This window comes from Lithobates pipiens, unplaced genomic scaffold (assembly GCF_037356315.1).
Source record: "Lithobates pipiens isolate NorthernLeopardFrog02 unplaced genomic scaffold, aLitPip1_a1.2 Scaffold_19, whole genome shotgun sequence".
Lineage (NCBI taxonomy): Eukaryota > Metazoa > Chordata > Amphibia > Anura > Ranidae > Lithobates > Lithobates pipiens.
Genome location: NW_027507764.1, coordinates 236511838 through 236528496, shown reverse-complemented (window position 1 = coordinate 236528496; position 16659 = coordinate 236511838). Strand labels below are relative to the sequence as shown.

At 41.7% G+C, this 16659-nt stretch overlaps 1 protein-coding gene across 1 annotated transcript in view; it reads right to left on the bottom strand.

Moving 5' to 3' along the window:
• The window catches only part of TEX10 (testis expressed 10), a 137481-nt gene that overhangs the window by 105487 nt on the left and 15335 nt on the right, over positions 1–16659 (bottom strand). The window contains exons 4-5 of the mRNA XM_077491801.1: positions 13787–13896; positions 3065–3303 (exon numbers count right to left, since the gene is read on the bottom strand). Of these exons, the coding sequence (XP_077347927.1) occupies positions 3065–3303; positions 13787–13896 (349 nt within the window). The remainder of the gene's footprint in view (positions 1–3064; positions 3304–13786; positions 13897–16659) is intronic.

Below are 16659 nucleotides of genomic sequence, written 5' to 3'. Positions count from 1 at the left end.
TCTTCTAGGTGGGCTCCCCAGCCCCATGCGCTGGCATCTGTGGTCAGTCTTCCGGTTATCGGGAGGACCAGAGAAGCCTTTTTGAGATGATTCTTTGGTTTCTCCACCACCAGAGCGATCTTTTTGCTCTTGCCCCTATGAAGAACTTCTTCTCCAGAGGTTACTGGTATGACCAATTCCTCAAGAAACCCGCCTGCAGTGGACGAGCATGGAACCTAGCCCACTGTACCGAGGGAATTGCAGCCGTCAACAGGCCCAGAGCTGACATGGCTTGTCTTACAGAAATCTCAGAGTTGAATTGAAGTGCTTTCAGAACTGACTGCATCTTCTCTATTTTCTCCTGGGGCAGAAATATTCTCTGTTCTAATGAACCTACTTCGTAACCCAGAAACCTTACCCTTCGAGATGGTATTAGGTTTGACTTTTGAAGGTTGAGAAGCCAACCCAAACTCTTTAGATGCGCTTGAGTTATTTGAAGATGGACTTCTACTTGACCCCTTGAGTCAGCAAACCGTAGCAGGTCGTCCAAATAGGGCACTATTGGAATCCCTTTCAGCCTCAGGGGCTCCAGGGGCTCCAAGGTCTCTGCCATCACCTTCGTGAATACTCTGGGAGAGGAGGAAAGGCCGAAGGGCAGAGCTCTGAACTGCAGATGCCAAACCTCCCCTTCCCCCAGATTGACTGCAAGACGCAGAAAACTTTGTGATGGGGGTGCTATTGGAATATGGAGATAGGCATCTCTCAAGTCGATGGAAGCCATGTAACACTTGGGGTCAGTAAGTTCCTCACCGAGAAAATTATATCCATCCTGAATTTTTTGTATTTTATGGATCAATTCAGAACCTTCAAATTGAGAATCAGGCGGAACTTTCCTGATGGTTTTTTGACCAGAAAAATGTGGGAGTAAAACCCTTTCCCCTCTTGACCCTTTGGAACCTGGGAGATGACTTTCTGCTGCATCAGGTCTTGTAGAAGAGAGATTTCATAGCCAGAGCCTTCTCCTGATCCCTTGGCAGGTTTGTGATGTAAAACCGACTTGTGAGAATTCTAGATAACCCTGTTTGATTAACCCCAGAACAAATGGACTTCTTGTTTCTTCCCAAACTGGCAATAAAGCCTGAAGTCTCCCGCATACTGGGAGATAGTAATTTTTTAGGGGATTGCTCGGGGTTTCTAAACAGTACCCCACTCTGCCTCTTCCTCTCTGAGGATTCCAGGGTCTTTGTCTGGTCTTTTTCTTTATCGGTTTGTCGAAAAAAAAGAAAATTCTTCCTCTGCTGCACCACTTTCTTTTTCTGTGGGAAAGCTTTATTTTTGTCTGCAGTCCTGTCAAGGATAGCCTCCAGTTCTGGCCCGAACATCAGGTCCCTTGAAAAGGGAATTCCGCAGTTTTACTTTAGAAGCCGAATCCCGTGACAAAGTCTTTAGCTAGAGGGCTCTTCTCGCTGAGTTAGCAAGCGCTGAGGATCTGGCAGATATCCTGATAGACTCTGCAGAGGCATCTGCCATATAATTGACGGTCTGTATGGAAGTGGGCAGAGGGAGACTGTCTGGCCACGCTTTTTCACAAGGGAATGCACTGTCCCTAGGGCCGCTGCCTTTTCTTACATAAGATAAGAGCTCCTTGCACTCCTGCAAGGTCTCTTCTTTTACTAAATCCACAATGCAGGATCTGCACGGGGGTTTGGGCCAACAGTCCCCTTAAAGGATTTTTGCATGAGGGGCATTTTTTCCCATATGTTCTCCGACTTAGCAGTAGCTTTCTGAAACCGAAAAACAAAATAACCCTAAGGTCCTTCTTTAGCTATAGCCTCTAAAAAGGAGAACGGATACCACCCACAGCCAACACCCTAAGTGCCCAGAGTCTCACTCCTTGCTGAACTGCTAATGGAACATTTACACCAAAGCAGACAGCTGCAGGTTTTTGTTTCAACAAAAAAAGAAAAACACCCAGTGATATACAAGGAAAGAGGCACCGATGTACCTCTCCTACCTGGGACTGGCCGGGAACCTGGGCGCCTGCATCCGCCATTGCTGCTGAAGATTCTTCCTCCATAACGAACATAGCAGCCACTGCCTGTGTGCTTTTGAATGGTGTCCTCCATATGCCAAACAAAAGGAAGTCCCGGCCAGAGGACCCGCCCCTTCCTCCTGCATTCCAGCAGCTGGAACCAATCGCTATGCCCCGCTGGAAGTCTCCACCCACCGGAACTGGCGTCACTTGCTGTCCGGGATTTGACACTGCCATGCTGAGGCCTGGCATGGAACGGTCATTCTGAGCACACCTGTGGCCCCCCAAACACCATGGGCGGATGACCTCCAGCGATCCATTACTCCTGTGAGGCGGCGAAGGAAGGGACACCAGAACACCCCCCTCATGTGCGGGAAGGTGCTGGGCTGGTCTTGAGCATAAAATCTGAAGGTACTGCCAAAACCCTCTCCTTGGAGAGAGCGCAGCCCCCCTGGTTCCCCAGCAGTGCTTCCACCATGGAGGAGGAAACACTATAACTGACAGCATGGTGGAAGCAGCTGCTTTTAAAAGGGGCGTTGTCACGCAGCGTTTCCTGTGAAGAGGTGGAGCTACGCTCTCTGCAAGGTGCTGTCCTGAAAGGCGAAGGGAGAAATACATTTATATATAAATATGTGTTGGAAGTACAAATATATACACACACACACACACACACACACACACACACACACACACACACACACACACACACACACACTCTCTCTCTCATTTTGACTAAACTAAAGCAGGGATCAAAATTTGCAGGGGACAGGTCGAATTTCAATCCTTACATTGGCAGGCTGGTTGTATAGAAGTTAATCTTCTGTAAAATCAACCTGTCGGATTTGCACCGCTCAATCAGCATCACCAGCTTTAGCCAGCAGTATTTAAACTGGACCTGAAAATCACTATATATTGTTACGTTTTATAAAAGAAATCACAGCATGCAACTGACATTCATTATTGAAAAGCTTTGCATGGTTATGAATAAAAAAATAAAAAAATTATTTGTATTTAAGAAGGGGGAAGCATTTTCAAACAAATAGAAAATCTCACCTCTGTTAATATGAATATTCAAAAGTCTGTTTGTTACTTCAAGTAGTCGTTTTAATTGTTTAGAATTCAATTTCCACCCACTAATCAACTTTTCAGTCACAAAGGTCCTTATCATGGCTAGCCAGTCTGAATCCTCTTGCAGCGTTGAAGGATTTGCCAAAGAGACCATAATGTCACATAAAGTTAAATTTAACAAAAGATAATCCAAACCATTATAAGGAAGCAATCCATCTCTATTCCTAAACAAAAGAAAACATGTACTATAATTACACTATTGTTAGAATATTTCAAGAAGCATCATCCTTAAATAAATGAATGGTCTTTAAAAGGATGCTTGGAACACAGACTCGCATAACATACCTAGGCTCAAATTATTACTTACTCTGCCAAAGCACATTTAAATGAATTCTAGCAGAGGGCCAAGGGATATTGATTTACAACTACAGAAACCACTGCTCTAGGTTCCCAATAGCATCAGCCATGTGATGCATGTCCTTTGCAAGGATTAGTCTTGCAATTTACGCTGGTGGGGAAAGGGTTCAGCCAGAGCTGTTGATTAGCCCATCCGTCCCCTGTGCCCCTTCAGAAATGATCTTGTGACAAATGACCTAGCACTTAGCCACCCAATCAAAAAACAAAAAGAAAGGTTTCTAAAAACAATAGAAAAAAATAAAAAATAAAAATAAAAGTGTTGAATCCCTTTTTTATTATCAGTTTATTAGACCAGGTTTGTCAGAACAGATGGGCATCATAGTTTGATAGTCAGCTTTGGAAAATAAAAATCATTGCTACTTCACCAGTGTATGATGTATGCCCAAAAACACTATACAAAATACACCATTGTCATCCTTGTTCAGAAGCTTTACTGAGACACAAAATGATCATGTTTAATTATTTGCATATGATGATATCAGTTATAGCAACGGTACAAAGTAAAAAAAAAAAAAAAAAAGAAAGAAAAAAAAAAAAAGAAAAATGAAATACCATTGTTAAATTTAGCAGGATAGTTGTATATTACATAAGCTGGTTATACACTGATAACATTAAAAACATTTTTGAAACTGTACCAATTTTTTCATTGTACACACACACACACACAATTTTTGCTAGAAAAGTAATTAAAACCCCAAAATTATACATTTTCTGTAAGCAGAAACCATTGAAAATAAAATGGTGGCAGTTGCAATTTATGTTGCACAATATTTGTTTATATCCAATCCATATTTTCAGGAAACGTGTACACAAGCACAATACCATTTTATTTTGTAAAATATAAAGTTCCATTGAGTAAACAAACAGGTAATTTTCATCCATTTTCAGTGGCGTCTGCTAGCTAGATATAGTTTTGGGCAATAAGCCACCAGAGCTGATAGCCTGGAAAAGGTTTATTGACGATATTCTGTTCATATGGAATGGTGATAAACTCCAGAGTTATTCCTATCCCATTTGAACAGTAATGATCGTGGTTTAGTTCTTAGTCATGAGCTAAGCCCCACCGAAATCCATTTTTTAGATTTGAGGATCTCAATTGTGGATAACAGTATTGTTACCACAACGTTTTTTTTTTTTGTTTTTTTTAAACAGATAGAAATGGCTACATCCCTCTGGATTTTTGCCATCATAACTCTTGGTTGGCTGCTGTACCTAAAGGCCAATTTTTGCGTTTAAGGCGCAATTGCACTAATTTGGAAGACTACCACAAGGAAGCATTGATTTAAAAAAAATAGATTTTTTGCTAAGGGATACGATAATAAAACCCTTGACTCTGTCATATCAGAAGTTAGTGATAAAGATCGTCAGGTATTACTGGCTGATAAGCCTCCCAAGGTTGGAAATACTGAAAACAACAGTTTGGCTTTTATTACAACTTTTTCCAGCCAACATTGGGCCATCAAGAGGATATTAAAAAGTCATTGGCCAGTAATAAAGAATGTTCGTGTTTTGGGCCCTCTTTTGTTGGAAAGATCGAATGTCATTTTTAGAGGCGCTACCAACCTGAGAAAGCCGATTGCTCCCAATGTCCCTGACCCCCCAAAAAAGCCTACCTTTTTTGGCAATTTAAAAGGCTTCTATGCTTGTGGTAACTGTAGAGCTTGCAAGTTAAATGCACAGGGGGGTAGGTTTACAGAGTTTACTTCTACTGGAACAGGGCTCACTTATCCCATTTGAACATTTATTACTTGCTCAACAAAGTGCGTGGTGTATCTTCTTAGGTGCCCATGCGGCTTGGAATATGTGGGACGCACGGTCCGCATGTTTCACATAAGAATTGGAGAACACAACAAATATCTGCAAGGGCTTAGACAGTCAGTAAACACTATGATTTGAAACATAATCGCAATCCCAGGGGGACACCTTTCTGGCCATTGAGGGGTATGTTCCACACTGGCCAGGCAGTAATGGGAAGTGCACCATCTCACCAGCAAAACTGGAAGCCTTAATGTCGAGTGGGACATCAACTGTTTTATTAATAATGGTTGATGTCCCCCTCCTTGACAGTGAGGTAGTGCTGATGTTTTTTTATTAGGATAGGTCCTTGTCTTTTAAGGAGGAAGGACTGCGGTGAATTTTTGTTTTTAATATTTTTATTTTCATTTTTATCTAAAATTCATTTGGACTGTCCATTTGCTTAATTATTGATCCTTTATGTTAAAATTGTGTGCCTATTTCAACATGGGCAGGCCACTGGCAAAGGCGGGTAGCATGCTTGTTTTTTTAGAATTAGATTGTTGCACCGCCAATTATACTTTGCCATCACTAGATGGTGCTATGTCATTATTACTATTATTTTTAAAGGGGTTGTAAAAGTAAATGTTTTTTCACCTTAATGCGATCCTATGCATTAAGGTGAAAAATCATCTGACACTGCCTGCGCCCCCAGTCCCCCCGTTTTACTTACCTTACCCCTAGAAAGTCCCCCGCTCGTCCCCGCAGTCCTTTCCACCATTCAGCCTGGCCGCTGATTGGCTGGAGTGGATGGATGGAAAGCAGCGCAGCCATTGGCTTGCGCTGCTGTCAATCACATCCACTGACGCGGAGCGCCGGGCCGTGTGATACAGCGAGCGGCTATAGCCGCCGGCTGTATCACGGGAGCACGCCTGCAGATGATTCTCACCATGCGAGGGAGCTCGCATGAATGTGAGAAGCACCTGCAGGAGGAAGTAGAGACAGCCGCCGAGGTACCCCAGAAAAGCAGGTTCGGGGCCACTCTGTGCAAAGCGAGCTGCACAGTGGAGGCAAGTATAACATGTTTGTTATTTAAAAAAAAAAAAAAAAAATTCACTTTACAACCCCTTTAAGAATTGCATCATTGTATCTGTAATTAGATTTTGCCACCACTAGATGGCAGCATGATTTTATCCACACTTGCATCGTTGTTTTTTTATTTTTAATAGTATCTAATAAAAAATAAAGGCGAAATATAATTTTTTTTTAGGCCTTTCTAAGCATTTGGCCGTTTATAGGTTACCTCTGTTATATTTAGTATACCCTTTGTTTCGATAAGTCCTTCCATGGTATTATCTTTAGCCTTAGAGGACGTTCTCTGTCTAGCCTATGGCAGGGTCTCCTCCCCTTGCCAATGGACTATATATATAAGCACTTGGCACAGGGGTGTGGGCGTACCCCTGATGTGAGACTTGTGATGAAACGATCATAGGGTAGCCACGCCCACACGTCCTGCGCATGTGTGATCACAATTTAAACCACCGTTTTTTTGTTTTGTTTTTTATCTGCTAGCAGTCCTTTTTCGTTTTTAAATGCAGTTTGTGTTTTAAATGCCATCTATATTTTGGAGACTCGGCAGAGTCCTTTTTACAGCATCTGAGCATTATGCTATATTGAAAAAATTTTGGTGTAAAGATATACTACACAATTTGGAGCACTTTTTATTTTGCATGAGCTTCTACGCTGGCAAATGTCTGGGAAGTTTGCAGTGACTGATCACCTGAGCTACAGATAGGAGACACCCGTTCTTTTACATCTGGTCATCTGGAGTCGGGATTTGTGATACTATGTGCGCTGTCTGACTTCCCTTAAAAACAGGGGGTCGCTGGTGATCTGGTAAGCTCCCATCTTACTAGTGGTGATTAAAGGTGATGGGTTCCACATGGTCAAGTATAATACATTTATTTAATCAAGTCACATTATTTATTGGATGGTTTTTGATGCATTCATGGACATTTATGTTAACATTGATTGTATTCATATGCTACTTTACTTCTGGTTTTGGATTGTCACTATTTTTACATGTGTTATTTGTGTGATTATTCAATTATTATTATTAATTGAAAAAGCGCTGCACTATTATATTTTTTTTTGTTTTTTGTGCCCAGTATCTGGGTTATGGTGTTCAGCTGCTGTTAGTTGTTAAAGTTTAACTGAGCGTGGATATTCACCTACCTACAATGTCTACAAAAATACTTGATAGGTTTTTAAAATATAACTGTAGTAAAGTTTATTAAATATTATTTAGCCTGTATTATAGGGAGTTCACCAAAAAAATTCACAAGTTAGAAAAAGATGGGCTTTGTATTAAAAAGGGGTTGTAAAGGCAGAAGGTTTCTAATTTTTATTTTAATGCATTAAGATAAAAAGCCTTCTGTGTGCAGCAGCCCTCCTCAGCCTCCCCAATACATACCTGAGGTCCTGCTCTGTCCAGCGATGGCCACAAGTCTATCAGCCGTCCGAGATTCTCTCTCCCCGATTGGCTGAGACACAGCAGTGGTGCCATTGAAAACAAAAACCAGTCAGGAGCCTTTTGCATGGTGCTTCAGCTGACCAATTTTAAAACCTCAGGATCCTACACACGTGTACTAGCGCAAGGTGGGATGCCTGCTGAATAGAATCTTTAATGGCGTCTATGGCAAAACATAATGCTCTTGGTAGGTCGGCCAAATCCCGGGCTTGCTGTACAGGAACTTCCTTAAGGGACTGTCTAAACTGGTCCTTTAGGGATTGACAGATGCCTATTGCAGCGACTGCAGGCCGAGTAACCGCACCTGCCCTAAGAAAAAGAGGATTTTAACAGGAATTCCAACCTTTTATCCATTGGATCCTTAAGCATTTGTGCATTGTCTACTGGACAAGTTAGATTTATTCACACTGCATATGGCAGCGTCAACTGCTGGTACATTCCATCTTTTGGTGAATTTCTCCTCCATAGGATAGAGTACTGCAAAACTCTTTGGAGGTGGGGGAGGGGGAACTGCCACGCTTCCTATCCCTTTGGATAGAGGATGCGATTAAAGTCACTAGTCTTTCCTCTAGCCCTACCAGGGCAGAGGAAAAAGCATCTTCAGTCACGTATACAGGGGCTGAGATACGAGAAGCAGCTGCAACATCAATTGGTTCCAATGAATCACCCTGGCTTGCCCCGCCTGGTATTTCAGGAGAAGATGACAGTGTGTAGGCACGACTGGAGTTCCCAGCGCCTGGGAGTGAAGTTTTTGGTACTTTTTTTGAGGTTTTTGTGGTGTCCTTTTTGATAGGCATAGTCCTAAGCCCAAAGCAGAGATACTATATAAATGCACTTATCGCTGAACAAATAGTTCGACAATATAATGCCGCCATTAAAAGTTCAGCCTAGCGATGGGGGTGGGGAAATGTCCTTTCCTTTTTTGGGAATGCCCATTTGCAGACCTTACGTGCTCCACCACTCCTGTGTGATCAGCCAGCTCGCTCTCCTAGCTAACCAGTTGAGGAGAGACTGCTCTTGCGCTGTGCGTCCTCGTGGACGTTACGTCCCACACACGGTGCGGCGCCTAGGCCCTGTTCCCTCCGTACACACCCGCCCCCATTTCGTTTGAAATTCGAAAGGTTCCCACGCACACAGGCAGCCTTCAGGTCCTGCAGACCCATCAAGAGGGGAGGGGAGAAGAGGCAGAGCCAAAACAATGATGCAGAGTGGGGGGAAAACTTAGAGTGGAAAACTGGACCTCTGCACTCCCCACTGGGGAGTGGGAAGATATGCAAGGGGAGCAGCAACATCTGTTGAATCCCTAACCCTTTTGGGTCCCTCCAGGGGGGATAAATGTGGATGGCAGATCTCTTACCTCAATGAGGAATCCCTGCTGTGACAAGCTGCTGCTGAAGCCACACAGACTGACACTGAGCTGAAGTAAAGACAACAAATTAAGGTATGTGCATTTACTCCCTCTAGTGGAAATTTAAGGCATGACAACATTTTTCCAAGGAAGAAAACCATAGGTGGACTTTTTACAGTTCCTAAACTTCTTAACTTATCTTATCCACGCTGCAGGTTATTGCTGATAGACAGATCCATCCAACCTTCACCCATCACGGCGGGCTGTGTTTAACAAACCTTAAAAAGGACCGGGTCCCTTTTTATCTGGGTTCCACTCCCTTGGACCTGTATAGTACCCCACCACGAAAAACTTTAGGTAATGTGAAAATGACCAAAGCACTGGGTCCCGGGGTCCAGCCCTGCAAGGAGAGGCGTTACAGGCAAAACCTCCTTATACGAGGCCCAGGTAACATACACCTTGGCCTCAGTGGCACTTTGGATGGATCCGGTCCGCGGAGGCCATTTAAATCCAGCAAGGATCCCTCCAGTGGAGCTTCTCAGAGCACATTTTCACTTGTGACCAATACCTTAGACACTGGCGGAAAAAAAAAAATGGGAGGTACTCCTGGTAGGAGGAGGGGTTATATAGGGAGTGAACTTCCTTTGATGGACACTGGTGTGCCAGTGTTCATCACCTGAAGGTGCCTATATACCCATATAGTTAATAATTATGGCTCTGTGTCCCGTGATGTCAAATAAAGAAAATAAAAATAATTTAAAGTGCCCCATCCCGCCATGCTGGTGCACAGAAGCCAAGGCATACGTAAAACTGTTCAAACCACACGTGAGGTGTAGCCGTGATCGTTCAAACGAGAGCAATAATTCTAGAACTAGACCTTCTCTGTTAGGGCCATTTCACATGGCTTTCTGATCAGGTCAGTCTGTCAGTTTTTCAGGCAGACCTGATCGGGGTGCTATGGGGCAGCGGTGACATGTCCGCTGACACCCGCTGCCATCTGATCTGCCAAATCCATATGGATGGTGACCCTATTTTTCATCCATCTGGCGGATCGGATGACAATGGACAGGCAGTAGAGCAGGACTCTGACAGGCCCATCTCTCCACAGTGAGCCTGGCCTCCACAGTGGACCTGGCATCCACCTGCTTAGCGTAGATCAATGGTTCGATCCCTACTGAGCAAGCAGAGTCCATCAAAGTGGACATGCCCTGTGTGAAAGGGCCCCAACTCTAAACATTTTTAAAGCGCCACCTATGGAGATGTTTAACCACTTCAGCCCGGGAAGGTTTTACCCCCCCACCAGAGCACTTTTTACAATCTGGCGCTGTGCTACTTTAACTGGCAATTAGAATAAACGGCGCCCTGTCCTGTCCCCTGGAATTGTGCAATGGGACAAGACAGGGCTGCCCGCTTTCCCCACTATTATTCATATTGTCATTAGAACCCCTCCTGTCGGCAATTAGGAAGAATCAAAACATCCATGGAATACGAGTTGAAGGGAGGGAATACAAGGCCGCTGCTTTTGCAGATGATCTCCTGCTTTATATCTCTAGCCCTGAAACCTCCATACCGGCGATTACGGAAGAACTGTTAAAATTTGGGGAAGTCTCAAATTTTAAGGTTAATGCAACCAAATCTGAAATCTTAAACTTAAATATACCAGCAGAAGAGCAGAGAATTCTCCAAGCTAAATTCCCTTTTAGGTGGTGTAGGAGGGAGCTAGTCTATTTGGGAATAAGGCTGACGGCAGCGTTGGGCGATCTGTTCGAGGTCAATTATATCCCCTTATTAAATAAAATTAAACAGCATTTGGATAAGATCCAATATAAAGCGCTATCATGGATAGGGAGAATAAACGTAGTTAAAATGTTTATTCTACCAATGTTTATATACACATGTCAAATGGTCCCCATACTGTTACCACAGGGCTATTTAAATAAATTAAGAACTATGATTAAAAGATTCATATGGAAAAAAAAAAGCGGCGAGGGTGGCTCTTAATATCCTGACAAGAAGCAAAGATAGAGGAGGGTTAGCAATGTCCGATTTTAAAAGATACTATGAGGCTATAGCAATTTCTCGAATCACAGATTGGATACACAATAAAAAGGGAAAGGATTGGGTGGAACTAGAAATAAAGTTGAGTAGAAGGGAATTAGGGGGGATAATATGGATACCTGCAAAATATAGAGAATTAGGGAATAGCACAAATTCACTGACAAAAGGTTTATTTCGAATTTGGGACACAATAAATAAGAGACATAACTGGGAACACACAACTCACCACTAATCCCACTATTGGACACTAAATTTTTTTTACCAGGTCAAGAGGAACACATATATTATAGTAGCTGGGCTAAAAAAGACAATATTAAGCTACAGGATGTTATGGAAGGGAATAGGTTGTGCACATATGAGGAAATTATAGGGAAGTGGGGACACAAGCCACTAGACAAATGGAGATATTCACAGTTGCACTATTTTACTCAGTCTTTAACACAACCACTACAGGGTAAGGAGCACCTAAGACCACTAGAGAAGTTGGTAGAGAACTGTCATTGCCTGGTAAAAAGGATCTCAAAAATATATGAAATCCTAACAGATGTAGGTGAGCAAAAGTACCCCCCATATTTGGAGAAGTGGGAAAGGGAAATTGGATCTTTAGATAACGACCTCCATAGAAATAGAATCATTAGACGGACCTACTCGGTAGCTAAAGACTTACAAACCAGAGAGATGTCATATAAACTTTTAACAAGGTGGTATATAACCCCACAGCAAGGAAATAAAATTAGGAGTGAGACCCCCTCAACGTGTTGGAGAGGCTGTCCAGTGGTGGGTACTTTTGCTCATTTATGGTGGGAGTGCCCCAAGATCCAGCTCTTCTGGGAGAAAATCATAAAAGCGATTTTTGAAATAACAGGAGAAGGGATTAGGAGAGACCCCTGGGTATGTCTATTTCACGACCCGGAAAAAGGAGAGAGAGAGAGTATGCGCAGTCTCTGGTCCCTGGCTTATTGAACTCTGCTAAGGCTCTGATCCCGAGAAGGTGGAGGAATCCCGACCCTCCATTCATGAAAGAGTGGGTAGAAAGATTAGAAAGTATACGAAAGATTGAAGAGACAATGTTTAAATTGGATAATTTGGAAGAGAGATATCAGAATAAATGGCAACCCTGGATACAATTTCGAAAATCTGAAAGCTATTTGAACCTGCTTGAATGTTAGGAAAACTCTCTGGGTAAGGACCGAGTGAGGGGGGGAGGGGGGCGGGTGAGGTATAAGGATGAGTATTTGCAAAGAAATGTTGATGTTTTGATTATTATGCTGAATAGTTTATATTTGTAAAGTTTGAAAAATTTGGAAAATAAAGAATAAATAACTGGCAATTATGCGGTCATGCAATACTGTACCCAAGCTAAATTTACGTCCTTTTTTCCCCACAAATAGAGCTTTCTTCTATCAATAAACTTATATTTATTGGTCTGCGCAAAATTTACAGCATTTACAAACTAAGGTACATTTTCTGGAATTTAAGTAGCTTTTAGTTTATGACTGCCGATCTAATTTCTTGAGGTGATAAAATGGCAGGGCAGTATAAACCCCCCCCAAAAAAGACCCCATTTTGAAAAGTAGACACCCCAAGGAAATTGCTGAGAGGCATTTTTAGCCCACTGTATATATTTAAAATTTGTCACAAGTGATTGAAAAATTACAAAAAAATTAAGTTGTCATTAAAATTATATATTGCTCAAACATGCCCCAAAATATATTCTGATGCTTCTCCCGAGTATGGGGATACCACATGTGTAAGACTTTTTGGGAGCCTAGCCACGTACAGGACCCCGAAAACCAAGCACCGCCTTCAGGCTTTCTAGGGGCGTAAATTCATTTCACTCCTCACTATCTATTACATTTTCGAGATGCGAAGATAGCACAAAACCCTCCCAAATGACCCCATGCCTCTTAGCAAATACCTTGGAGTGTCTATTTTCCAACATGGGGTCATTTGGGGGGGGGGGGGGGGGTTATCTTGACATTTCATGGCCTTCAAAACTGATAGGTAGTGAGGAAGTAAAGTGAAATCACCATTTTACACCCTTTAGAAAGCCTGAAGGATCCTTACATGGCTAGGGTCCCAAAAAGTCTCACATATGTGGTATACCCATACTCAGGGGAAGCAGCAGAATGTATTTTGGGGTGTAATTCCACATATGCCCACGATATATTTCAGCAATATAACATTTAGTGGTGTCTACTTTCCAAAAAGAGGTTGGGGGGGGGTGGAGACTGTCCTGGAATTTTATGCACAACATTAGAAGCTCATGTCACACATCACCCACTCTTAACCACTTGAAGACAAAGCCCTTGGACACTTTGAGGTCTATTTGTTCGGGCAGGGTCGGGGTGTGTACTTGTTATATATTTTTGTATAACTTTGTTTTACACTCCAAAATCAATAAAAAAAAGAAAAAAAAAAAAAAAAAACACACACAACAAAAAAAAAAAAAAAAATGTAATAAAATGCTTTTGGAGTAAGAAAATGATCTTTGGATAGATTCTATTTAAGATACATTTTTACTAGTGATTTAGAGCGACCTGATTTAAATAAAATCCACCCTGACAGATCGCATCGCTCTAATCACTGACAACAAAGTTTCACAGATTTATTGCATTACCCTTTCATTATTTTTTTCTTCTGCTTCAAGGTATCTTGCGGGTTGTAAGGAAAATGCTTCATGAAGTGATGCTTAAAATCTTTAAGATAATTCTTCCTGAGCCAACCATCCTATTGTGGAAAAAGATATCATTATATGAAATGAATAACCGGGTTTAAAGTCATCTACATGAATGCTCCTTCTTTACAAATACCCATGGTGTTCAGCCTCATCTCAACTTTTCCATTCAAAAACATTTTAAAGAATCCATGAAAAATGAGCTGCGATTTCCATGGAAACCATTTGGCAGAAAGCCAAAGATAAAGCCGACTTTACAATATAATACAAAGCGAATTGTAAAAATACGCTAATATTTTGGTCTACAAAGACAAGAAAATCTATGGAGTGTACCTGGGTAAAAACCTTTATAACAACCATAGGTTCTTCGACCACCCACCAAGGGGGATTGCAGTAGCCTGCACTATTAGAGCACTGCATGGTACAGACTGGTAATAAATGTATATAGGGGAAAACAGACAGTCTATTTTAAATACAGTGCCTTGAAAAAGTATTCACATCCATCCCTTGAAAATTTTCCACATTTTGTCATGTTATAGCCAAAAAAGTAAATGTATTTTATTGGTTTTTATGTGATAGACCAACACAAAGTGGCACATAATTGTGAGGTGGAAAGAAAATGATTTGCAAACGTTTCCAAATAAATATCTAAAAAAAGTGTGGTGTGCATTTGTATTCACATAAAAAATCTAGTGGAACAATTGACTTCACAAGTCACCTAATTAGTAAATAGAGTCCACCTGTGTGTAACAATCTCAGTATAAATACAGCTGTTCTGGGAAGCCCTCAGAGGTTTGTTCGTTAGAGAACCTTAGACAACAAACCGCATCTTAACGGCCAAGGAACACAGCAGACAGGTCACGGATAAAGTTGTGGAGATGTTTAAAGCAGGGTTAGGTTAAAAAAAAAAAAAATGGAAAATGGAAAGAGTATGGCACAACTGCAAACCTACCAAGACATGGCCGTCCACCTAAACTGACAGGCCGGGCAAGGAGAGCATTAATCAGAGAAGCAGCCAGGAGGCCCATGGTAACTTTGAAGGAGCTGCAGAGATCCACAGCTCAGGTGGGAGAATCTGTCCACAGGACAACTATTAGTTGTGCTCTCCACAAATCTGGCATTTATGGAAGAGTGGCAAGAAGAAAGCCATTGTTGAAAGAAAATCATAAGTCCCATTTGCAAGAAGCCACGTGGAAGAAGGTGCTCTGGTCAGATGGGACCAAAACCATCCCCACTGCGAAACATGGTGGTGACAGCATCATGTTGTGGGGATGCTTTCCTTCTACAGGGATAGGGAAGCTGGTCAGAGTTGATGGGAAGATGGGTGTTGCCAAATACAGGGCAAACTTAGAAGAAAACTTGGAGTCTGCAAAAGACTTAAGACTGGGGTGGAGGTTCACCTTCCAGCAGGACAACGACATACAGTCAGAGCTACAATGGAATGGCTGAGATCAAAGCATATTCATGTACTAGAATGGCCAAGGTGAAGTCCAGACCTAAATCCAATTGAGAATCTGTGGCAAGACAAAATTGACACTCTCCATCCAATCTAACAGAGCTTTGCAAAGAATGGGCAAAAATTCCACTCTAGATGTGCAAAGCTGGTAGAGACATATCCAAAAAGACTTGCAGCTGTAATTGCAACAAAAGGTGGTTCTACACAAGCATTGACTCGGTGTGGCGTGGGGGGGGGTTGAATACAAATGCACGCCACCATTTCAGATATTTCTAAAAAGAAGTTTTAACGCCATTTATCATTTTCCTTCCACTTCACAATTATGTGCCACTTTGTGTTGGTCTATAACATAAAATAGATTACATTTTTTGGTTGCAACATGACAAAATCTGGAAAATTTCAAGGGGTGTGAATACTTTTTCAAGGCACTGTACAATAATTATATATACTTAAAAATGAACTACTCAATCTTAGTAAATGGCTTGAATAATCTAACCAAATAACCTAAATCACATTAAAGTGTATGTATTAAAGAAACACATTTTTATTAGGGCCAAAACTAATCGATTAATCAGCCAGCCAGTTAGTTGGCCTGCATTATTTGTTTACATATCAGGATGCAATGTTGTCGTCTGAAAATGAGGCTTGAAGCGCTGCTGCGAGTAGGACGCTGGGGGGTGTGACGTCACAAGTCAGCGACGCGTTTCCTGAGCGGACAGGTCACGAGGGAGAGGTGACCGTGCTCCTTCATCGAGGCTAGTGATTGGCATGGATAGAGACAATAAATAAGGGTTGAAGGGGGAGTGGTTTGGAATGCTAAATCACAGTGGAGGACTAGAGAGAGTAGAGAGACCATAAGGCCCGCCCATCTCGCAGCAGCACTGCAAGCACAGCCCTCATCCCCAACACAAAGGGCACATACACAGTAAATACAATTAAAAATTAAGATATCATAATAGCATTACTTTCTATAAATCAGTACTAATCTAAGTACGCCACCAAAAAAAAAAAAAAAAAAAACAACAGGGGAATCTACAGGGAAGATATAAAGAATAAATTTAAAGAAAAAAAATAAAGATAAAGTAAATAATAAATTAAATAGAAAAGAATATTACATTTTATTATTAATAAAAGATTATTCTTTTCTAATTATTTACTTTATCTTCATTATTATTATTTTTTCTTTAAATTTATTCTTTATATCTTCCCTGTAGATTCCCGTTTTTCTTTTTTGGTGGCGTACTTAGATTAGTACTGCTTGATAGAAAGTAATGCTGTTATGATATCTTAATTTTTAAATTGTATTTACTGTGTATGTGCCCTTTGTGTTGGTGATGAGGGCTGTGCTTGCAGTGCTGAT